The sequence below is a fragment of the Schistocerca cancellata genome, chromosome 3, assembly GCF_023864275.1.
Source record: "Schistocerca cancellata isolate TAMUIC-IGC-003103 chromosome 3, iqSchCanc2.1, whole genome shotgun sequence".
Taxonomy (NCBI): domain Eukaryota; kingdom Metazoa; phylum Arthropoda; class Insecta; order Orthoptera; family Acrididae; genus Schistocerca; species Schistocerca cancellata.
In genome coordinates, this window is record NC_064628.1 from 47,872,083 (window position 1) to 47,898,019 (window position 25,937).

At 38.5% G+C, this 25,937-nt stretch overlaps 1 protein-coding gene across 2 annotated transcripts in view; it reads right to left on the minus strand.

Annotated features, from left to right (window-relative positions):
- LOC126176925 (uncharacterized) overlaps positions 1 to 25,937 on the minus strand; it is an 87,398-nt gene that overhangs the window by 3,543 nt on the left and 57,918 nt on the right. For both annotated transcript variants that reach the window (XM_049924111.1, XM_049924112.1), the window contains exons 5-6: positions 21,654 to 21,909; positions 3,977 to 4,442 (exon numbers count right to left, since the gene is read on the minus strand). In XM_049924111.1, coding sequence (XP_049780068.1) covers positions 3,977 to 4,442; positions 21,654 to 21,909 — 722 coding nt within the window. The remainder of the gene's footprint in view (positions 1 to 3,976; positions 4,443 to 21,653; positions 21,910 to 25,937) is intronic.

The following is a 25,937-nucleotide window of genomic DNA, read 5'->3' on the forward strand; positions in this document are numbered from 1 at the left end:
AAAAGGAACATACTCCAGAAAATTTACTGAGCATACCATCACATTAGTAAACATGAACAATAGGTGAGAGGCAAGAACACAAAACTAATGGGGGAAGAACACTTTGACTTTCCGTCAGTAATGTCACCCTTTGTTTTGGTGGTTCTTCCAATACGTAAAAGAATCTCCATAGACAATATTACAGAAGTATTGTACTTGCAAGCCAGTTGCTGCTCATGAGACAAAGGCCCACTTCACTGGACATGTACTGTATCCCAGGCAGGAGTTGAAGGTGTATTGGGGGCTTCAGACACACATGGGTACAAATACTGTTTATACCTTCTTGATAAGCTGTCTCTTGAACATACAACCTGTATGCAGAAGTGCTTATGAGAACCACTACCTTAGTCTACAAGAACATGTTAGCTTTCTGAATAGACATTTTCAGTACAATATGATTAATACTGAGAACATCGGAGACTGATGTTGCTTAATAATTCCACAAAACTCACTCTACAGAAAGTACCACAATTGTATCAATAGGGCGGGTAGTTGAGTGTTTAATTGTAATCTTGGAAAGAAATAAAGTTACATAATCAATTTTTTGTTTATTTTTAGGTACTCTCGTCAGAAGTTATCAGGAACAACTTGATGCTATAGATAAAAAACAAAGGAAATCAGCATAAAAATTTGGTAGAATGTATCAGAAAAATCAATACTCATATGTATGAAGTGATGGATAACAATTGTGCCACTGTAGCCATGGAAGCAGAACATTTCCATAAATTTTGGACAAAGCAGCAGCAACTGCGGCAAGCAGCTTTGGCTGAATTTAACTCGGTGACAAGACCAAGAGGGAAATGAGTAGTATATATTACAAAGGGTGTATCATAATTAATGGCATAAAGGCATGCAGTTGTAAACATAAGAAACCAGAAGCAAGAAATGTCAGCAAATGGGGGCTCTGAATGCTTACCATAAGAGCTATGAGTACTTCGTCATGTTCAATACTGTGAAAACAGATCTCCTCTACAGCAAGTGCTTTGCATTCCATATTTTGGGAGCAACTAGTTTGGACCAAACAAAACAAAAATGTCCAGTTAACATGGGCTCTAAAGTGCACACCTCAAGAGATCTGAACACATGTTCAGTAGAAAAGATGTGTTTCACAGTAGCGAACTTGAAGAAGTGCTCATAACTCTTCAGATATACACTTTATAGCCCGTGCTTACTACACTTTTTTCCTTGTTTTGGTCCATGCTACCATCTCTCAACACATGCTTGCAGTAGAAGAGATTTGTTTCACAGTATCGAAGACGAAGAAAAGCTCATACCTCTTAAGGCATGCAATTTAGAGCCCACCTTTACCGAGATTGTTTTGCTTCTAGTATCAGGTACTTTCAACTCTATGTGCTTACAACATTAATTATCGGTATGATATAGGTCTATTCAAAAAATTCCGTAACTTTGTCCACCAAATTTTTCTACACTTATCTTTTACTTATTGTGCATGGTCTCCTTCGAAATACTCTCCTCCACAATTAATACACTGCTCCCAACATCATTTCCAGTTCCAGAAGCAGTATTGGTATGCCTCTTGCTCTTGCTGGATTGTGAAAAGTGGTGTTTGTGAATTTTGGTTTATCTTATCTATCATTGGAAAAAAAAGAAAACTCTCTGTCCTTTGGGGCCAGGTCTGGAGAGTAGAGAGGATGAGGCTGCACACTGATTTCGTTTTTTGTGCAATAGTCACGCATCAACAGGGATGAATGTGCAGGTGCATTATCGAGATGCAAGAGCCATGAAACCACATTTCACGCCGTTTCCGTGTCACATTTTCTCGCAGATGTCACAACACATCCTGACAGTACTATCAATTAACGGTTTGTCCCTGTGGCATGAATTCATGATGAACTTAGGCTTTGACATTTGACCTGACCTGACAAGCTTTTTTTGGTCCTGGAAAACCTTTCCCAAACCACTGTGAAGACTGAACGTTGGTCTCAACACCATTATCATAGACCCACGTCTCATCACCAATTGATTCCCTTAAGGGACATCTCATTCTCATTTGCGCGATCCAAAAGCTCTTCGCAAACTGTGGGGCAAAAGTCTTTCTGGTCTTGACTCATTAGCTGTGAGACGCATTCGAAGATGCTGTGACAGGATTTCATGACATGATCCAACTGAAATGTTACATTCATCTGTAATCTCTCGGAGTCTTCGATCGGCACACACAATTTCGTTGACATTCCCGACGTGAACATCGTCGGTAGACATAGAAGGGTGTCCTGGATGAGTGTCTGGACTTTCGTCCAGCAATTTTTAAACCATGTGAACCAACCACGTGAGAATTTGTAACACAGAGTATGGTTTACACACTATCACTGTAGACTTCCTGCATCATTTGGTGTGTCTCTGTAAGCGTTTTCTTGAATTTCATGCAATATTTAATGCAAACACGCTGCCCCTCTAACTCTGCCATCTCAAAATTTGTAAACTGTGAGATTCAAAGTTCTACTCAATACAGCACTGAACAATAACTAAAGATATAAAACCATGAAACTTACAGTAGTTATACATTAAACACAGGAGTGTGGAGGGATGCCAACCGCATTTTGCTCCAACACACCACTGGCACGAAATTACGAATGCTCCAGAATTTTTTGAACAGGCCTTGTACATCCTGTACAATTGGCTCTCCTGCCAACATTCAGCTGTTTTGTAGAAACAGTGGCAAAGGTGGAAACATTCGAAAATTCCATAGGCATGTGGAAAGTGGAATCAGGATAACACTCGCGTCTCTACACTGAACAGGCAGGGGGCAGTGCACCCACTGCACAATGCTCCCAGAAAGTGTGACCACAGGACACCCTTGTGCAAAATCAGAGGCAGACATTTGTCAACTGGCTATGTAGAGAGAACACAGATACAGAATCACAGGTGTCTGTATCGAGACAAGAGTATATTTGGTGCCAAAAGTCTGAGCCTACCGTGTTGTAGACTAAGTGCTCTGTTCAGCACTGCTGCATTTCCGGATGAGGAAAAGGGAGTTCCAGGACTGTATGGAAGTTCTCCCTAATATGGGAATAAACTACAACATTATTCTTTGGCTTCCTGGTTTAACATCATGCTAAGGTCAATCTACAACAGTGGACAGTGGAGCTGGGTGCGACATCATACTTTATGCGTAGTAGAGCCCTTTCAGGAAAGCAAGGACTTGGATCAGGAACAATGTTTCATATGGTATAGTTCATCATTTGTGCAGGAAATTGATGAAAGCCGAATGGTGCACATCAGTGTAAAAAATTTTGATTCTGAAGAGATGAAGCTATCAAGAGCTACACTCATAGCTAACCTAGAATGGTCAGTGGAGGATGAGTTGAACACGGATTTCAGCACAGAACAGTCGATGCTGAGACAGTCTGTCAATTTAACCGTACCAAGGGGAAACATGTCACATCTGAAGGGACATGATAGAGTGGACATGGAAAGATTACTGGAGAAATACAAGACTGTTTAACCATCCTGGATCACTGCCAACTACGCCACTAGTTCAGCACTGATTTTCCAAGGAGAATGAACTGTCTGTACACAAAAAACCTATACCGAGTCCCAAACCATCTAGTCATTGATGGAGTTTACTCATCAATATCAAGACACAGAAAAGCGCCCGTCCAGGTTATCCACTGACTTAATGCTAGTGAGTCCTTTCCAAAACATTTAGCTTTCCCTAAGCATGTTGCTCACCTAGAGATTAAGAGGACTTTTTCTGCACCATTCTTGAGACCAAAGTATGGAAATTACAATGCCATTCATTGCAAAAATAAACATGAGTTTGCAATTTTAAGAACTGGGTAAAGCTAATAAGCCTCACCATCTCGAGGTGCACTTGAAGATGATGGAAAACAGGGTTCTGGACTAGTTTGACAATATAAATTCTAAAGATAAACTCACTTATTGACACTAAGAAAGAGAGTTATTAATATCAACTTACTCTTAGTCGAGCAGTATCATGCTTCTCATCTATAATTTGTAGCCAATAGGTTACAGCTTCCTTCAGTTTATTTTCTATAAGATAATAATAGCACCCTATCTGTGATAATGTTCCGACTCTGTAAGGTTCCTCAATAAAAACTTCCATCATTTTTTTAAACAATGGCGCTGGATCAAACTTTGGGTTCGTTTTGAACTCCAACCGTAAATAATCCATGTATGCACCATATGCACCATACTCTCCTGAAGTTTTATATGAACTTTTTGCTGCCTCTAAGTCACCTATTCGCTCAAAATACTTTCCTTCTACATGATGAGCCATTGTGTTGTTTGGCGCCAATTTTAGAGCTTTATCAATGCAACTTTTGGCCAATTTTACATCACGGTATGGAAATGGCAGAGTCAGGAATCCCAGTGCACAACGGATATTAATGTGCGATGAGTCTGGTGCCATCATTAGGGACTTTCTGTAAAAGAAAAGGAAACACAAGTGTGAGGTTTAGAGACTTACTACTATGGAAGTACAATTTTGAGTATCACTGATTTTAATTTATCACCAAGTTCACTTGTGACATGAATTCTAAAGAAACATTTCACAACAAATGTAAATTCATTTCTGCACATAAAAAGTAACACAGCAACTGCTGAAAGTAAGTTTATTACATTGCAGAGCAACTAAAGCTTTAGCTAGGATGAGAACATCAGCCTACAAGTCACTAACAGCTAGTAAGTGGTATTTCACTGAGCCCGTAGTTGCAAATGAAAACTGCTGATGCAGTGTCACTTTCATTGCAACTGCAGTCCAACAAGCTTGACAAGAGACCATAGTTACCACACAGAGTTTATGTGGCAATGGCTGTGTGACGACTCCCTTCATTCACCTAAAATAACAGCAGCAGATGACACGCTGCACTTGCCAAACATCGGCAGCCAATGAAGCTCCTGTAAACTAGTGAACTACTGCTTTTCTCTAGTATCCATGTTGGTAACTTCCAATGCAGGTATCTCTTTGACATCCACGTTTTGTGGGAGCCACGCTCTTTTAACTGTCACCACCAGCCTTTGTTTCCCCTCTGAAGAGACAACACGTCCTGGCTGTGGTCCAGGGTGGCTCGCAGAATGCCACGAGGTTTGTGCCCTTAACCACCGTGTCTCATCCGAGTTTATTCTAATGGTAAAGTTGGTAAAATTTCATACTAAGTCTCCATTACCTTAGTTTTCTCACAGACCAGTGAGCGAAAGAATTTCTATTGCATCTCTCGAGATTCATTTTAGAGGCACGTTTCCTCAGAAGACTCACAGTTCTACGAAGTTTGATGTGGGATGCCTGGTTCATCCCCTTGGTAACAGTGCCTGATTACTGAGTGTGTGGAGAGATAATCAGTGCAGTGACATGACAAGTGCTCCCATCGGGTGTGAGGTACAGACATTAGCCAGTGGCCCTCCTATCTGCCCCCAAGCGACAGGTCTTGCACCGTTATTTCAACTCAGTATCCTATAGCCCCATTTTTGGAACTGTAGACGTTGGTCGAGAAATATCTCCAGAGTTTTTTTGTCATGTCATTTAGACACTGAAATAAAGTAATGTTTGCATTCTTAGAAGTCAACCCCAAGTTTCATTTCTACACCTGCAGGGTAACTCCCAGCATACTACATGTCCCACTCAGTGTAATTTGTATTACGTTGCTTATTTTCTCATTAGAGTCAGGAAGGAAACAATGTTCCTTCAGCTGCACTTGGTTCACATGGCTGGTGAGCTCACTGCTTGCTGGTACTTAGGTGCTGAAGCAAATATCTATTATCCCATAGGCTTCTATTTCTGCTGAATGAGGACTAACACAAGACAGAGTGATGGAATTACATTAAAAAGATGGAAGGGATATGCCTTAGTTGAGTCTCTGGCTACCATTTTTGCTGTTCCCATGGATAGTTTTATTCCTACAACTTTGGACATACTGGAATGGAGTGTTAGACAGCCATTACTATCCACTAAGCTCCAAGAGGCTGTTCACACTTAGCCACTTTTTTACAACTATGCTATCTTGTATAGTTCAAGTTGCCCTTGCCCTTTGTGTAACACAGCTAGGTATGTGCAGAACTGATTAATAGGCATGGTTAAGGACAGAAAAAGTAAAAGTGCATAAAAACCACTTTTAAACAGTTACAAACTTCCCAGAATGAGGATAACCTTCAGACTACAAAGCCACCAAGGAGGAGGCAAAACTAGCTCTTCCGGAGGCAACACCAAATCACCATCGAAACCAGCAAACAATTAATGAAGAGGACAAAATCATCTGCAAATGGTCCCAAACATGATGTAGAGCAGGTCTAGATGTAGAATGCTACAGGTGTATAAAAAGTGAAAATCTTCAGTGGCAAGATGATTCCGCAACATCGGTGAGAGCGTTTCAAGTGAAGTATCCAATGATATCAAGTTCTCTCACCCATCAATACCAAAAAGCAATGTCACAGTTTCAGGTGTCACAACAGATGAAGTCAAAGCTATCATTTATCATGTAACAAACAGGAAGGCTCCATGCTACAGGACCTTCCTGTAAGCATGTGGAAAATTAGGAACCTTGACAGTTTTACATCCACCAATTGGCAATCTATTAGGTTGGTGCATACTGTCATACCATTTTTGTTTTGCATGTTGCTATTCTGATTGCTATGGGTTTATTTATAGTTCACTGTAGCTATTTCAGTTACCATATTGTCATTTAGAGATAGTGAAGGGAGCTTGTGCACGCTAGAAAATGGTGTGCCAAGTGAAGAAATAAGAATATTTCTGACATATCCTTCTGTTTGAGTCCAATAAAAGGGGTAACACGAATGGAGGCAGCCAGAAACATTTGCGCCATGTACGAGGATAATGCATTGGACAGAGCATGGTAACAAAATTGTTTTCTCATTTTAAGCAGGATTGTTTCAACATTTACTGACTCTCCATTTTCAGAAAGGCCTTTGGGATTTGACGAAGATAATTTCACACAATTAATCCACAATGATCCATGTCAGTGTACTCGAGAACTGGAAAACTTGATGAACTTAGATCATTCCACTTGTGTGACCTTGGCATGCATCAGGGAATGTTCAAAAGTCAGTTGTATGAGTACCGCATGTTCTCACTCAAAATCAGGTACCGCATGTTCTAACTCAAAATCACAAAAACCAGCTGTTGGCCATACGAGCATCTCTGCTTGCTCGTCATAAATTGACTTATGAACAACACTGACCATTCCTATCTTGTAACATTACTGGTAACGAGAAATGATGTCTTTATGCATCATAAACAATGCTCTATATGGTGATGTAATGTGTGTGTGTGTGTGTGTGTGTGTGTGTGTGTGTAGTTTATATGAAAATGAAGGGTCAAGTGCAATGTAATCCTTCCTCCTACATATCTGTAAAAAAATCATGAAAGAAACATTAGAGAGATTTGATCTCATATGGAGTCTTACCAAGAACCGTTCTTTCCGTGCACCAATTGCAGCTGAACAGGAAAGGAGAGAATTGACAGTGGTATACAAAAGACTTTCCACTACACATCTTAAGGTGGCTTGCAGAATGTTAGACGTAGATCTTCAAAGTTTTGTTCTTCACAATAGCGGCTGAATGTTTGAATTATGATCAAGTAGAAAATTTATGTCATGACAATCCATTGTGTGTAGGGTCCATGCTTAAAATGACCATTCAAGACATGTTGACAGGCATGTTGACAGGCTGGAGAGTGTATGCAAGCCACATTGCCCCATTTGTGGTTGGAGACAGTAGTATGTTCCACTGAACCACCACAACAATGCAGGTACACTTGAAAATGAGCGCGCGTGCACGTGTGTGTGTGTGTGTGTGTGTGTGTGTGTGTGTGTGTGTGTGTAGTTTATATGAAAATGAAGGGTCAAGTGCAATGTAATCCTTGTGCTAGTCACCATTCTTAGCCTTTCATATCTACAGTGTTTGACAAAAATTCACATGTACAAGTTGTGCACAATTAATAATTGGGACTGATTTTCTCAGTCAATTACAAGAAGTCGAGTGATGGGTAATGTCACACAATGTAGGTGACACAGCTCTGTTACCTCCACATTTTTGGGGTGTGTAGATTGTTCCTGAAGCAAAACTGTGTTTAGTTCTCATGTCTCATGGCAAGACTCTGTGCCACCATAATTTGTCGTAGGGTCCAACAAACTCACAAAAGTACGGGGATGTCCATAAAGTGTATTTTTGAGTTTCGTGAAAAAGGCCCGAAGATGTTTTAAGAGTAACAAAGTGTCTGACGTCTGACACCGACCCAAACCAATGACGAGAACTTTCGAACGATAATATTTAGTATAATGTTGATAATAGTCCTGTACAATTTGATGGCCTGGTGCAAGTCTTTCAAGCAGGTACCACTTCGGTGACGTGTGTCCTTGAACTGACAGCACCCTGTGTTACCAGGCGGTCACCCATTTGAGTACTAACCAGTCCCAGCACTGTTTGTCTTCAGTGATTGGGTGAAAACCAGTATATCGAATATGGGAAGGCCACTGAGTGTGTGCATGATAATGCAAGAGTTTAAATTTAAAGAAATTCACTTTGTATTGGATTGTGTCTGATTATCTAACAATGTGAAAGGTATAGTGCATGGTGAGTATTCTGTTAGATGAAAGAAGAAACACTGTAATGATTTGTTGGCTATTGTTGAAATATTTGGAAACTGATTCAAATCCTTTTTTGTTCATTTTTAGCAAATCAACTCTTTGTATGTGTGTCTCCAACAAATTTTTTTTATGACTAAGACTCAATTTAAAAAATTCCTGTGAAAACATGATTTGCAATTACAAACCAAGTTCATGCAAGTAAATTATGAAGAAAAAAAGCACCTGAGAGGTCACAGAATGCATAACAATGACAAAACTACACTCTCAGTAGCAATGAAAGTACTTGCTTGAAATGAAAATATGATAATAATGTAATAAAACCCAGTAGCCACGAACCTACTATGCTGTCATGGTAGGAGGAGAGGTGGTACTCCTACGTGGCGTGTCCCAGGTGGCAGATAGGGAAGTCCTCACCGGTTTACTGGCGGACTTGAGTGAAATAAAATAGTTCTCGTGGACCAAACACACCCTCTGCAGTTAACAACTGTAGTTTTAAATCGGAGCTTGCTCCAACTAAGATTGACAACCTTCGAAAGTCAAACATGGAAAGGTCTTTTAGAAAAAAATTCCACCGTCCTGCTCAAAAAGGCATGAAAAGGCTACATCGGATTCGGTGGGTAATCAACTAGAAGACAGCAAAGAATCGGAGCATTTGCAACCATCCAAATGCACACTAAAACACAAAGAAGATTAAACAGAAGCAAATAAATTATATAGCAACACACAACATAAACTCACTACTTCAGACTGGAAAACTCAAGGAGCTCACAGATAAACTAAATAAACAAAAAATTTTAATAACAGGGATCCAAGAAATGAGAAACACAATAGAGGACCCATTCGAATCACAACGATACAGAATTTATAATGGGAAACCAGGACCGAGGGCAATGAAACAATGTCCCCAGTTTGGAAAAGGGTTTTTAGTAAACATAAAAATAATAGATTCAGTAACGGATTTCCAAGCAGTACCACCAAGAATTGTGACTCTTAAGCTTTAAAACAATGAATAAAACCTGTTATTGTTGTTGTGGTCTTCAGTCCTGAGACTGGTTTGATGCAGCTCTCCATGCTACTCTATCCTGTGCAAGCTTCTTCATCTCCCAGTACCTACTGCAACCTACATCCTTCTGAATCTGCTTAGTGTATTCATCTCTTGGTCTCCCTCTACGATTTTTACCCTCCACGCTGCCCTCCAATACTAAATTGGTGATCCCTTGATGCCTCAGAACATGTCCTACCAACCGATCCCTTCTTCTGGTCAAGTTGTGCCACAAACTTCTCGTCTTCCCAATCCTATTCAATACTTCCTCATTAGTTATGTGAGCTACCCATCTAATCTTCAGCATTCTTCTGTAGCACCACATTTCGAAAGCTTCTATTCTCTTCTTGTCCAAACTATTTACCGTCCATGTTTCACTTCCATACATGGCTACACTCCATACAAATACTTTCAGAAATGACTTCCTGACACTTAAATTTATACTCGATGTTAACAAATTTCTCTTCTTCAGAAACGCTTTCCTTGCCATTGCCAGTCTACATTTTATATCCTCTCTACTTCGACCATCATCAGTTATTTTGCTCCCCAAATAGCAAAACTCCTTTACTACTTTAAGTGTCTCATTTCCTAATCTAATACCCTCAACATCACCCGACTTAATTCGACTACATTCCATTATCCTCGTTTTGCTTTTGTTGATGTTCACCTTATATACTTCCTTCAAGACACCATCCATTCCGTTCAACTGCTCTTCCAAGTCCTTTGCTGTCTCTGACAGAATTACAATGTCATCGGCGAACCTCAAAGTTTTTATTTCTTCTCCATGTATTTTAATACCTACTCCGAATTTTTCTTTTGTTTCCTTTACTGCTTGCTCAACATACAGATTGAATAACATCGGGGAGAGGCTACAACCCTGTCTCACTCCCTTCCCAACCACTGCTTCCCTTTCATGTCCTTCGACTCTTATAACTGCCATCTGGTTTCTGTACAAATTGTAAATAGCCTTTCGCTCCCTGTATTTTACTCCGGCCACCTTTAGAATTTGAAAGAGAGTATTCCAGTCAACATTGTCAAAAGCTTTCTCTAATTCTACAAATGCTAGAAATGTAGGTTTGCCTTTCCTTAATCTTTCTTCTAAGATATGTCGTAAGGTCAGTATTGCCTCACGTGTTCCAGTATTTCTACGGAATCCAAACTGATCTTCCCCGAGGTCGGCTTCTACTAGTTTTTCCATTCGTCTGTAAAGAATTCATGTTAGTATTTTGCAGCTGTGGCTTATTAAACTGATTGCTCGGTAATTTTCACATCTGTCACCACCTGCTTTCTTTGGGATTGGAATTATTATATTCTTCTTGAAGTCTGAGGGTATTTCGCCTGTTTCATACATCTTGCTCACCAGATAGTAGAGTTTTGTCAGGACTGGCTCTCCCAAGGCTGTCAGTAGTTCCAATGGAATGTTGTCTACTCCGGGGGCCTTGTTTCGACTCAGGTCTTTCAGTGCTCTGTCAAACTCTTCACGCAGTATCGTGTCTCCCATTTCATCTTCATCTACATCCTCTTCCATTTACATAATATTGTCCTCAAGTACATCGCCCTTGTATAGACCCTCTATATACTCCTTCCACCTTTCTGCTTTCCCGTCTTTGCTTAGAACTGGGTTTCCATCTGAGCTCTTGATGTTCATACAAGTGGTTCTCTTATCTCCAAAGGTCTCTTTAATTTTCCTGTAGGCAGTATCTATCTTACCCCTAGTGAGATAAGCCTCTACATCCTTACATTTGTCCTCTAGCCATCCCTGCTTAGACATTTTGCACTTCCTGTCGATCTCATTTTTGAGACGTTTGTATTCCCTTTTGCCTGCTTCATTTACTGTGTTTTTATATTTTCTCCTTTCATCAATTAAATTCAATATTTCTTCTGTTACCCAAGGATTTCTACTAGCCCTCGTCTTTTTACCTACTTGATCCTCTGCTGCCTTCACTACTTCATCCCTCAAAGCTACCCATTCTTCTTCTACTGTATTTCTTTCCCCCATTCCTGTCAATTGTTCCCTTATGCTCTCCCTGAAACTCTGTACAACCTCTGGTTCTTTCAGTTTATCCAGGTCCCATCTCCTTAAATTCCCACCTTTTTGCAGTTTCTTCAGTTTTAATCTACAGGTCATAACCAATAGATTGTGGTCAGAGTCCACATCTGCCCCTCGAAATGTCTTACAATTTAAAACCTGGTTCCTAAATCTCTGCCTTACCATTATATAATCTATCTGATACCTTTTAGTATCTCCAGGGTTCTACCATGTATACAACCTTCTATCATGATTCTTAAACCAAGTGTTAGCTATGATTAAGTTGTGCTCTGTGCAAAATTCTACTAGGCGGCTTCCTCTTTCATTTCTTAGCCCCAATCCATATTCACCTACTACGTTACCTTCTCTCCCTTTTCCTACACTCGAATTCCAATCACCCATGACTATTAAATTTTCGTCTCCCTTCACTATCTGAATAATTTATTTTATTTCGTCATACATTTCTTCAATTTCTTCATCATCTGCAGAGCTAGTTGGCATATAAACTTGTACTACTGTAGTAGGTGTGGGCTTCGTTTCTATCTTGGCCACAATAATGCGTTCACTATGCTGTTTGTAGTAGCTTACCCGCATTCCTATTTTCCTATTCATTATTAAACCTACTCCTGCATTACCCCTATTTGATTTTGTATTTATAACCCGGTATTCACCTGAGCAAAAGTCTTGTTCCTCCTGCCACCATACTTCACTAATTCCCACTGTATCTAACATTAACCTATCCATTTCCCTTTTTAAATTTTCTAACCTACCTGCCCGATTAAGGGATCTGACATTCCACGCTCCGATCCGTAGAACGCCAGTTTTCTTTCTCCTGATAACGACATCCTCTTGAGTAGTCCCCGCCCAGAGATCCGAATGGGGGACTATTTTACCTCCGGAATATTTTACCCAAGAGGACGCCATCATCATTTAATCATACAGTAAAGCTGCATGCCCTCGGGGAAAATTACGGCTGTAGTTTCCCCTTGCTTTCAGCCGTTCGCAGTACCAGCACAGCAAGGCCGTTTTGGTTATTGTTACAAGGCCAGATCAGTGAATCATCCAGACTGTTGCCCTTGCAACTACTGAAAAGGCTGCTGCCTCTCTTCAGGAACCACACGTTTGTCTGGCCTCTCAACAGATACCCCTCCGTTGTGATTGTACCTACAGTACAGCTATCTGTATCACTGAGGCACGCAAGCCTCCCCACCAACGGCAAGGTCCATGGTTCATGGGGGGGACCTATACAATAATAAATGCTCATGCCCCAACAAATGAAAAAAATTGTCTAACAAAAACAAAGGAAGTGGTAGATAAATTTTGGAACCTTCTAGAACAAACTGTGAAGAGAGTAAATAAAAAGAATGTAAAAATCTTATTGGGAGATTTCAATGCTCAGTTGGGAAAACAAAGGAAATATAAAGATATAATTGGAAAATGGTGTCCACATAAATTTACGAACAAAAACGGTCAAAGACTTGTAGAACTCTGCAGAGAACACAACCTCATATCTAAATCAACATACTTTAAGAGGAAGCCAAGTAAACTTAAAACATGGAAACATCCAGACTGGAGGAAGGGCGAGTGGCAGCTAGACCATGTCTGTATGGACAAAAATTTTCGTAAGGAGATCCACAATGTTAAAGTACTGAGAGGAGTAGACACAGGCTCAGACCATTATATGGTTAAAATTAAAATCAAATTCACTCCGTTAAAGAAGAGGACTGGAAAAACTAATAAAATAAAAAGGAGGTTTGACCCACATCAGCTAATTAAAAATAATAAGTACCAAAAAATAACACAAACCATCAAATTAACAGATGATATAGAACAACTAGTGCCTAATCTTAAGAAAGAAGCAGAGAATCTAGCTCCCTTGAACCCACAAAGGAAACATGCATGGTGGACATCAGAATGTGACAAATTCCATGAAGATAGACACCAAGCATGGTTAAAGTTTCAAACACATAAAACTGAAGAAAATGCCATCAACCTAAAAAATGAAAGAAAAAATTTCACACACAATATCAGAAGAATCAAGAGAGGTTTTCATAAAGATATTATAAACTCTATAGAAGGTAATTATCATAAAACCAACTCCAGGAACTACTATAAAATCTTTGGGAAACAAATACAACAATATGAGGCCCCTACACTAATACTGAAAGATGAAGATGGAAGAATGACACACAGTAACAAGGAAAATGCAGAAATCATGGCAAAAGCATTAAAACAAACTTCTGAATTGCGAGGAACCCAAAGAACCCTTACAAATCAACATAAATACCCCAATAAAAACCAAACCTAACAAACTAGACCCTCCAACTCTCCAAGAAGTAGAAAAAATTCTTAAAGAACAAAAAAATTATAAGGCATGTGGAGAAGATCAGGTTTTTGTTGAAATGTGGAAATATGCAAGTGACACAGTCAAGACCTCCTTACACATAGCTCTAACAAAAATTTGGGTTACAGAACGATTTCCCGAACATTGGACCACAGCTATCATCCACCCACTACACAAAAAGGGAGAGCAACCCAGACAACTACAGAGGAATCTCTCTCCTAGATTGCACATACAAAATTCTATCCAAGATCCTATATGAAAGAATCAAGGAGCAATTAGAACAGGAGTTAGGGGAATATCAGGGAGGTTTCAGGCCATGGAGAAGCTGTGCAGAACAGATAATTAGTTTAAAATTGATTATGGCATACTACAAGAAACGGGACAAACCTCTGGCAATAACATTTGTAGATTTTAAGAAGGCATATGACTGTTTCCACAGACCTTCAGTATTAAAATTTTTAAGAAATCTAGGACTACATCCAAAACTAATTAAAATAATACAACTCACTCTAACCAACATCAAATCAAAAGTGAAGTTTAGAGGAGAAATTTCGGAACCATTCCTCATAAAAACAGGCTTAAGACAAGGTGACTGCCTATCACCATTACTGTTCAACTGTGCACTGGAATACATAATGAGAGAATGGTACAAGGACAATCCATACATAATAAGAATTGGAAGTGCAAAAGAAGATATTAGCTTAAACTGCTTGGGATTCACTGATGATCTTGCTCTCCTAGCCAACACCGTTCAAGAAGCCAGGCAACAAGTGAAATCACTACAAGAAATAGCAGAGAAAGTAGGCCTTAGAATATTATTTGAAAAAACAGAGATTATGCTAACTGATCCACCACTTGCAAACAAAATTACAATAGGAGAACAGGAAATCAAAATTGTTGATAAATTTAAATATTTAGGAGAAATAATAACATACAATCTAAATGAGAAGCCATAATGGCAGAATAGAATATAAAAACTAAACTACGCAAATTACATTACCAAAACTACTTACAACAAAAAAAGTCTATCTATAGATGCAAAATTAAAATACTATAAAACAGTTACACAACCAGAAATAACATATGCAGCTGAAACTATCTTCAAAACAACTAATACAGCAGAAATTGACAGAATACTAAAAGTAGAAAGAATAATAATTAGGACATGTATAAATTAACAGTAAAAAATAAATGGACATTGGAGAATAGCATCAAATGAAACCGTATATAAGAAAATAGAACCAGTCATGAGCACAATCATGAAGAAACGCATCTCATTCTTTGGACATCTGATGAGAACTCCAGAAAACAGAATTAGTAACAAAATAATACAAAAATTGTGGAATAGCAAGAGCGACATTAAATGGATCACAGAAATTAAGGAAGATATAAAAGAACTTCAAATTACAGTAGATGACCTAAAAAACAAGACAGAGGAAACCAGAATACTGCAAGACCCACAAACCAGACTACAAATGAAATCAATAAATGGAGTACAGGGAGAGTGGTCTCAGATGAAGAAAGAAAGAAAATATCTGAAAGAATGAAGAAATATTGGGCAGACAGAAGATCAAAACACCTTTCATATAAGAATAGACTATAATAATTGTATTACCTAAATATCATATTAAGTTATTGTTGAACCAAATTGTATCCCTGTGTAACAACTTGTTTACAACTTCGTATTTTTGACTAGAGTGGTCCAATGAAGGCCATAAAATAAATAATAATAATAATAATAATAACAATAAAAAACAGTAGCAGTATTAAAACACTGAGTGACAAGGTTAAGCTGTCAAAGAGGAACAGAAACCACCAGAAACATGGGAAACGCCACATAGAAACTTCTGCGATCCACACATGGAAAAAAGAATGCAAATAGCACAGTGCACAATGTCACACCAAGATGCTTTTTCATCATATTCAGCATCTGAAGACCACATTGCACCTGAAAATATGATTTCAGATAGCAAATCGCTATTCAGCATGTTCCAAAGAGCCTACTGCAGACAGCATTTGGAGTGTTGGTACCAGCTTCAACTCCTTCAGCTTATGTAGGACGTAAATGCATATCAAAGTCAAGACAGTGAAAGTACAGAAGCCATACAGACAAAAAGAATATGTTTTTTTATTTGCTGAGGCACTAGGTCGATAATTCTGTGGTAGTGGTGGATGAGAGAACACCAGTGAAGACAGTGGTCACGTATCAAAGATTATAGGCATGAACCATAGAAAAAATCTGGCACCAATATGAAAATGTCTCTGCTGACAGGTCCTTCTGCAGTTGTCACAGCATCCCCACTGGACATGAAATGTTTTACAATCACATATATCTATGAAAGTCAGAGACTGCTATATCTGTGAATAGGGTGGATGTTCCGATAATTTCTGCTTAGATCTCTCAGTTTTTTCAAACCAGCCCATGTGGTCAATACTTCCTTCTAATAAAAAGAAGTTCTTTTTCTTTTCCATTCCAGGTCACTTCTCAAGTATTCTTCATCCAGTTGAATTGAACAAATGTGTAATGTTTATCAGTTACCAATTACAATTTGACCCTTTGCTCAGTAATTGATACCAAAATTTTCTTTTGTATCTCAGAAAACAGTTTTCTGGCCAACAAGCTATGTTTTCTGCAAAGGCCGTAACAGCTTCCACTCACTCCCCTCGATTGATATTTTGTTTCTGGTGCAAAATGTTGGACCCATGTCTCATACATAATGACAACTCGGCATACAAATTCAATTAGATTATTGCTTAAATCATCAGATCATTATCTAGAAACTGCTTTTGCCACACTTACATAGAACAAAGCTTTTTTTTAGTTCTTAATGCATAATTTACGATACCCTTGTTTCTAATATGTACAAGCATCAGAGCTATTTCACATAAAATTTACTTGCCAATCATCAGTAGGACATTGTGCATGTAACTGAATTTTTTATCTGTTACTGTAGTTTTGGAACATCCTTTAAATCGACCACCATGAAAAGCGGCACAGCACTCATTCTCTAACTTTTGGAAATGAAGAAGCAAACTTCTTATAAATCTTTCCAAATTAGAATGACTTTCCATCAGCAATAATCTGATTTTTTTTTTTTAATTTTATGACACTGCATGGTATTTAAGCTTATCCATTTGAATAATATACAAGTAACATTATAGTACAAAGTTTATATACCTACTATCTTCGCATATGATTAAGAGATTGAAAGTATATATCATGAGATAATAGAAATTATTCATATCATTAAGCAAAATTAAAATTTAACTGTGATGTGGGACTGAAATTCGATAGTAGCAAAAGCAAGAGAAGGAGGAACAGCAAGAGAACAAGAACCAGGGAAAAGGAATAAAAGGAGACTCCATCTGGTACAGTTTTGCACAGAGCAACATTTAATCATTGCCAACACTTAAGTTTAAGAATCATGAAACAAGGGCATATATGTGGAAGACACATGAAGACACCAGAAGATATCAGATACATTACATAATGGTACAAAAGAAATTTCCAAATCAGTTGTTAAATTGCAGAATATTTACAGAGACAGAAGTGAACTTTGACGGTATTTTGTTGGTTAGGAACTGCAGGTTATAACCTAAGAAATTGCAGAAAGATATAAAATAGGAAATTTAGGAAGTGGAGCCTGAATAAACTGAAAGAACCATAGACCAGTAAGTGTTTCAATGGGAGAATAGGCTATAATTGACTCAAAAAGGGGAAAGGAATATATAAGAGAAGAATGGGTAGCTTTGAGAGATGAAATAGTGAAAGCAGCAAAGAGGATTATACGTACACAGAAGCAGAGTCCCTTGATAAAAAGCAATTTATTGAATTTCATTGATGAAAGGAGGAAATATAAAACACAGTAAATGAAAGAGACAAAAGGGAATACAGACAACTAAAAAATAAGACTGATACACTGTGCTAGGTGACAGAATGTGTGAAGTAGGAATGGTTAGAAAAGAAATGTAAAGCTGTAGAATTATGCTTGACTATAGAGGCAATAAATGCCATCTATACAAAAATTAAAAAAACATCTCTCAAAAAAGTAAGCAGCTTTATGTATATGAACAGTTCAGATGGCAGGCAAGTACTAAGCGAAGAAAGGAAAGGCTGAAAGGTGAAAGGAATATGCAGGACTAACAAGGAACCCCTCGAGTGTGAGGTTGCGAAAGGTCAATGATGTTTATGGCATTCAATACCCTACATATTGTCTACCATGCAACAGCAATATTGGCTGCTAATAGAAAAAAGGGACAGGACTGGAAGTATCCCAACTGTGAGCACTGCATGAGGTTACAGAGTGTAGCTGAGCTGCTTAACTGACAAGTAACTCACAACTGTGCTAGGGGTGTTGACACAAAGCAGAGCTATGGCAACAATAAACAAAGCAAACACTGCAGTATAGCTATAACAACAGTTGTCAAAGTTGGTATTTTGTCAGAAAGGAACCCAAGGAATTTCTCAGAGTGATAAAGAAGTAGCAGAGGAAATATTAGCATTTTGGCAAGATGAGTTAGTGGAATTTGTAGTGTTGTATCCACTTAACCGGGTGGACAATGCACATGAGGAGCACAACAACGATGACAATATATGCTTAACATATGATGTACATGGAAGATCATTCACAGTGTAGTGTGTGTGTGTGTGTGTGTGTGTGTGTGTGTGTGTGAATTGTGAACAGATTTCGAAAAAGATTCAGCAATATGATCATGTAGTGCATAATAAAAACGACAGATATTCAAGTGAGGACAAGGTGCACTTGTTGCAAAAACTGGTGTTTACATATTTCAAGGATGCAGTGTCCTACTACATTACACACATCAACTGTGTACGACACAGCTAGAATTATTGAAAGGGAAGCAGAGAATGGTTATGAAACTTTAAACACTGCAACATAATTTAAAGACATAAGATAACGAAATTTCAAACATTTACTCAACTCGATGGTGCACAGCATTCTTCAGAATCGGTCCAAAACTTTGTTGATGAGATTAAACAAACTTATCTCACTATTCAATAAATTTGTTTTCAACTCCAACCAATCGGGATTTTAAGAGGAAATGCATATGAAAAGAATCCTGGAAATTAGAGGTACCAAGAGAGTTGTAACAAGACCAACTAAGGATGGTGAATTGGATGGAATGTAATTTATTGTGCTATGACAAGTTGGAGATGCTCTGCCCCCTACGATTCTTTCTAGTGTGTGTGATCTTGCAAGGACAGTGAGGAATATTTACATCACAGCAAGCAAGTCAGGAAAATGGGTGTAAGAGAACTATAACTATGGTATGAGCACTTCTTTTAGCGTATAGTTGGTCAAAATAACTTTCTTTTGTTTGATACCTGGTCTACAAACAAAAACTGTACTCCTTTACAGCACACCATCCCTCCAAGTGTGACACTGCAGTTCATACCATCTGGAACCACTGAACAAATCCAGCCTATGGATGTCTGCTTTTTCCATGCCTGTAAAACATATTATCGCACTACCTGCAGCTATGCCTTACAGGGTAGTCAATTTCACGATAAGCTCCATGAAACATTGTTTCACATTCGGTTGCAAGCCATCACATTCCATCAGTTCTCATCACCCTGTTACGCCAATACAATTCTATATGCATTCTTTGTGAGTGGATATGTAGCTGAACACCCAGCACAGTTTGCAACTCTCAAGGTGTTCCCTTTGATCTCGATGGTGCGAACCTTTTTTGTTACTGTGGTGCGCCATTTTCATTTGGTTTTCATGGTGCAAGTTAATAGTTTGTTTTGAACATTTCTTGAATGTCAACGATGTCCAAAATGTGATGTCCCCTCCTGTTGCACATAATGAGTCATTAGCAGATAATATGTTTTCTATCATAATTGTTAACACAACACTTTCAAATGAGCCTTACTAAAAACTGAACATGCAGCCTCGGCCTCAAACTCGAGGGTTTCCTTGCCAGTATGGCACACAGTTTTAATCTGCCACAAAGTTTCATAATACCTTTGTCATGGAACATATAAAACTAAGACACTATCAAACAGTTGCAATGCCTGAAACACTGTGAGCACCAAAAAAACTTAAAACTCACACGAATTGGGAATCTTGAAAAACTGGAAAAAGTTGAAAGAAGAATTCCAAGTAAAATATGGAATCTTAAAGTAATAGTAGATCAAACAGATGAGTTGTATTTGGAAATGGAAAAGCTAACAGATGTAATGAGGAAAAGAAGACTGCAGTTCCATCAGTTCATAAAACGAATAGATAATAACAGACTAACTAGGCAGATATTTCAACTTACTAAACACTTAACAGTATTTAGAGAAGCAAGACAGAAGGCAACATTTCAGGACAGAAAGAAGTTTGCAAATGGTGGGAAGTGGACCCAAGATGAAAACAAAAGACACGAAGGATGAAGGAAGCCTGGGAGCAATGAAAATAAAGCACAACAAAAAAAATCAAAGCTGATTTATTGTACCCTCCAAAAGGGTTATTCGAATAAATAAATAAACTGAGTGGAAAAAAAAAAAAAAAAAAAAAAAAAAAAAAAAAAAAAAAAAAAAAAAACCCTAAGACAATAATCAGAATTCTTTAATTTTTAAAATCACAAAAACTGCATATCTTTCAAATACCATTACATTAGGGAAAATAAAGTTCAAATTTTCAAAGCTTATTCTTAAGAATATGGAATATAATCTCTCCCTCTTGTAGAAAAACAATACAATCAATAATGCAAATGCTCGAAAATCTCTCATGCATGCGGTTAGACGGATTGGCCACTTCTGAACAACTTTTCCACAGCATAATGTGCCACAATCATCAATCTACTCCTGACAACTGACATCGTGAGCTAGAGAGTGTGGTACACATATCTGCTTCCTCGCTCTCCCCACTCCTAGCCCGTGCAATGTGTTGGTTGCAGTGGCTTATTCCCTTCGACCTCTTGTCTGAGCTTCACCTTTGTCTGCTCATTATTCTGCCTTTGCTGCATTTAGAGCATTTCTATTACTAGCTTCCAAATGGGTTTCCTGGCACTGAAGCTGCTCCAAACACACCAAGCACAAAACACTGGGCTTGATGAAGGCGGTGTGAGGTTCACCACTTGATTCCTGGAAGCGATCCATCCTGACCAGAGCATCACCCACTCAACACTTGGTCCAGGAGATATCAGCTCAAGTGCAGCAGCAAGGAGGCGCGGAAAGTACCTATAGCACACCATCAGGCAAATGACGTCTGTCGGCAGTAGTAACCTGATAATGGTGTCACATTATGACAGTGAAAATTCATCCAGATCAAATAATCCATTTAACTACATGCCCATGAGACTTTCAAGTATCTTACTCACTAGGAAAAGTACAAATACTACTAAATGTATTGAAAGTTATGTCTGGAAATATCCTGACAGCGGCTAAGCGAATCTCTCTATTGTGCTACTAGATGTGTCGAACAAAATAATCATCAAGCCACAAAACATCACCTTGTGACCTGATGGAGATATCATAGACCAAAAGTAGTAGCTCAATAAAGAAAATCACCTAGCAGCTGTCTGAAGTCTCCCAATATAACTCAGAAAACATATTACAGTTCTGGAGCACCTATTGAAAATAAATAGCAAATCAAATGTATTAAATACCTGTAATATTCAGCTGCTTTCTCATTCATGATGTCTAATGTTTGCTTAAAGGGAGAAAGATCATTTCTGTTTAGTGAGTAAACTCTGAAAGCAGTCTCTCTATAGGTCTGTGCCAAAAATGTACAATATCCTGAGCACTGTGACATTTCAACAGCTTTTTCTAATGCTTTTAATTCCCTTTTGTCCGGAATTTCATTAAATGCATTTAATCTCCTCAATCGACGAAGAGATTTTCCAAGCAAAAAGTGCCACTCAGCTGAAATTTAATGCAAACTGAAATAAACACAATGTATACCGCTATTAAAAATTAATTGATTACAAAGAGTAAATATTTATTTTAACATACATTTATAATCAATAAGTAATAATACAATATAATCAATAAGTAATAATACATCTCCATTTTACATGGTATAGCACCAACAGTACTTGCCTCCACAAAAGAGAATGTAAGCTCGTTCAGATACAAAAAACGGAAAAGCGACTGCAGCAGTATGAACATCAGTGAAGTGTATTTAAAAACCTAAACGTGTAAGTGAAACATTAGAGTAATGCAAGCTCCAAATTGCCCCCTTCACGTTGGTTAAGAGGCCATTAGAGATGAAGCATAGGCTCACGCAAAAAGACAGCAAAGGATTTTAGCCATGACCTTTCCACAGGAACCGTCCTGCCTTTTGTCTTAATTTAGCGTATCAGAGAATACATAACTATGGATAGTTGGGATAAGGTTTTGAGCAGTCAATTACCTTAACCATTTAACCACCTCAGTCAGATAGGCAGATGTCAGATAATTGACTGCGTTCATCACAGTTGGGAATGAATAAATTCAATGTCTTATGTTTCATGGTCCATGGTCTTTAATGCTATTAAATTATGTCTTTAATAAAAGTGAACATTACTGAGGATCAGAATAATTGAACAGGCATTTTCCTGCAACTTCTACTCCTTTTCCTATCTTCTTCCCTAGTGACTGATGAAGTGTATTTAGCTACAAATAGTTGAAACTGGCTGCCAAATTTCAACCATTTTTCTTCACACTTGTTCCTCCAATGCACGAAATTCTGATTTCTTTTTCTGTAGCTTGTTATCACATTCAGTCTCCCATGGGATCAGATTTCAAATATTTTAGGTATTTTTACAGTAACATTTTTACCTCCTTCGATTATTTTATTTATTTCTTAGTTTATTTATACATTGTTCTAGTTATTTTGTAGCACTATCCTGGCCTATGAATAAACAAACTTCTTACTATTTTTTCTAAACTGAAAAAAAACTAATTCTGTCACTGCACACTACATGCTATCCAACTCTGTGGTTTACTGGTATGTCCTAACATTTCAAACTATAATAATTCACTTCAATGAGGATATTGTTATTACCCTACAGCTGACTATCCAGTAGTCTCACTTCCTATTTCACTTTGCTAATCCTCACTAAATCCTAGTTACAACCCCTGAAACAACTGTACTTTTACTGTTCCATATATTACCCCTAAAACATGAGAAACATTGTTGATTCGTCTCTTGAAAAGGCAATCTGATGACTGTTGCACTACTTCAATATTTATGGAAAAAAGCCACTATTGCAGCATTAAAATAAAAGAAACTATGGCCTATTACTTCAGTTTCGCAATTTTAGTGCTGTAACTGTAATCACTGACCTTTAATGGGATGTAGCGGAGGAAATGCAAGAAAACAATGCTGAACATAAAAGTAACAAAATTGAAATAACCCAGTTTTTAGTTCACCACTAAACATCTATTTTTCAGGACACAACTTTATTTAAACAGTAAAATTCACACAGAACAAATTTTAAGGTGCTTTTATGCTACTGAGATAATTCTCACTCATTCAGTTTAGCAGAAGAAATTCACGGACACAAGGAATGTAAAATTTGAGCACCATATGTACATGGGCTGCCACATGAACTACAGACAATAAAGAGGTGGGGGGCTTGCATGGCTCAACAAAACAGAGAACAGTACCATAGGTACAAGAACAATGGAGGAGTACCTGTGGAGAGCCCAGACAAACTTATGGTTCACAATGAGGAGCAGCAGTCTGATCAAGCAGTCATAGGGCAACCCAGCTCGCGCTATTCGTCCACGAGACTCAGAGGGCCATAGACACAGGTTCCCAGGTAGGTGCCGTGTTTCTTGACTTCCGCAAGGCGTTCGATACAGTTCCCCACAGTCGTTTAATGAACAAAGTAAGAGCATATTGACTATCAAACCAATTGTGTGATTGGATTGAGGAGTTCCTAGATAACAGGACGCAGCATGTTATGCTCAATGGAGAGAAGTCTTCCGAAGTAAGAGTGATTTCAGGTGTGCCGCAGGGGAGTGTCATAGGACCGTTGCTATTCACAATATACATAAATGACCTGGTGGATGACATCGGAAGTTCACTGAGGCTTTATGCAGATGATGCTGTGGTGTATCGAGAGGTTGTAACAACGGAAAATTGTACTGAAATGCAGGAGGATCTGCAGCGAATTACCGCATGGTGCAGGGAATGGCAATTGAATCTCAATGTAGACAAGTGTAATGTGCTGCGAATACACAGAAAGATAGATCCTTTATCATTTAGCTACAAAATAGCAGGTCAGCAACTGGAAGCAGTTAATACCATAAATTATCTGGGAGTACGCATTAGGAGTGATTTAAAATGGAGTGATCATATAATGTTGATCGTCGGTAAAGCAGATGCCAGACTGAGATTCATTGGAAGAATCCTAAGGAAATGCAATCCGAAAACAAAGGAAGTAGGGTAAGTACGCTTGTTCGCCCACTGCTTCAATACTGCTCAGCAGTGTGGGATCCGTACCAGATAGGGTTGATACAAGACATAGAGAAGATCCAACGGAGAGCAGCGCGCTTCGTTACAGGATCATTTAGTAATCGCGAAAGCGTTACGGAGATGATAGATAAACTCCAGTGGAAGACTCTGCAGGAGAGACGCTCAGTAGCTCGGTACGGGCTTTTGTCAAAGTTTCGAGAACATACCTTCACCGAAGAATCAAGCAGAATATTGCTCCCTCCTATGTATATCTCGCGAAGAGACCATGAGGATAAAATCAGAGAGATTAGAGCCCACACAGAGGCATACCGACAATCCTTCTTTCCAAGAACAATACGAGACTGGAATAGAAGGGAGAACCGATAGAGGTACTAAAGGTACCCTCCGCCACACACCGTCAGGTGGCTTGCGGAGTATGGATGTAGATGTAGATGTAGTCTACATGACTGATTTGACTTTGTAACATCAGCCAACATGGCCCTGCTGTGCTGCTACTGTAAATGACTGAAAGCAATGGAAAACTACAGCCATCACTTTTCCGATGGATATTTAACTCTATGGTACAGTTCAATGATGATGGCATCCTCTTGGGTAAAATATTTCAGAGGTAAAATAGACCCCACATTAAGATCTCTAGGCAAGGACTAGTCAGGAGCATGTCACCATTAAGAAAAACAAAATGCCTTCTAGAGATCTTAGCGAGGAATGTTACAACCATCATTCGGGTAGGTGGGTTAGAAAGTTTAAAAAGGGAAGTGGATAGGTCGAAGTGGATTTAAATACGAGAAAATGAAGTAGGGGTAGTGCAGGACTAGGTCTATTAATGAGTAAGAAAATAAGAATGTGGGTAAGCTACATAAAAAGCATTGTTAATGCATTATCAGAGCCAAGATAAACATGAAACCAATACCCCCAAAACAGTGATACAATTTTATATGCCTACCAGCTCCGTAGGTGATGAAAAGATTGAAAGAATTTCTGATGAGACAAAATAAGTTATTCAGATAGTTACGGGAGAGGAAAATTTAATTACAATGGATCACTGGAACACCGTAAAAGGAAGAAGAAGAGAAGGAAGGGGAAAATTAGTAGGAGAATGTGGTCTGGTGGAAAGGAATGAAATACGGAGCACCTGAAATAATCTTGCACAAAGCATAATTGAATCATCACTAACACTTGGTTTAAGAATCATAAAACAAGATTGTATATGTGGAACAGACATACGAAAGTTTCATACTGATACATAATCATAAGAAATTTCAGAAACAGACTTTAAACAGTAAGACATTTCCAAGAGCAGATGCACACTCTGAAAATGATTTATTGGTTGTGAACAGTAGATTGAAACTAGAGAATTTGCAAAAAGGGGGTAGGAAATAAATGAGATAAGACCTGGTTAAACTGAAAGAACCAAACATTGTTGCATTATTCAAAGGGAGCATTTGGCAATGATCGACTGAAACAGGGGCCTGGGACACAGTAGAAG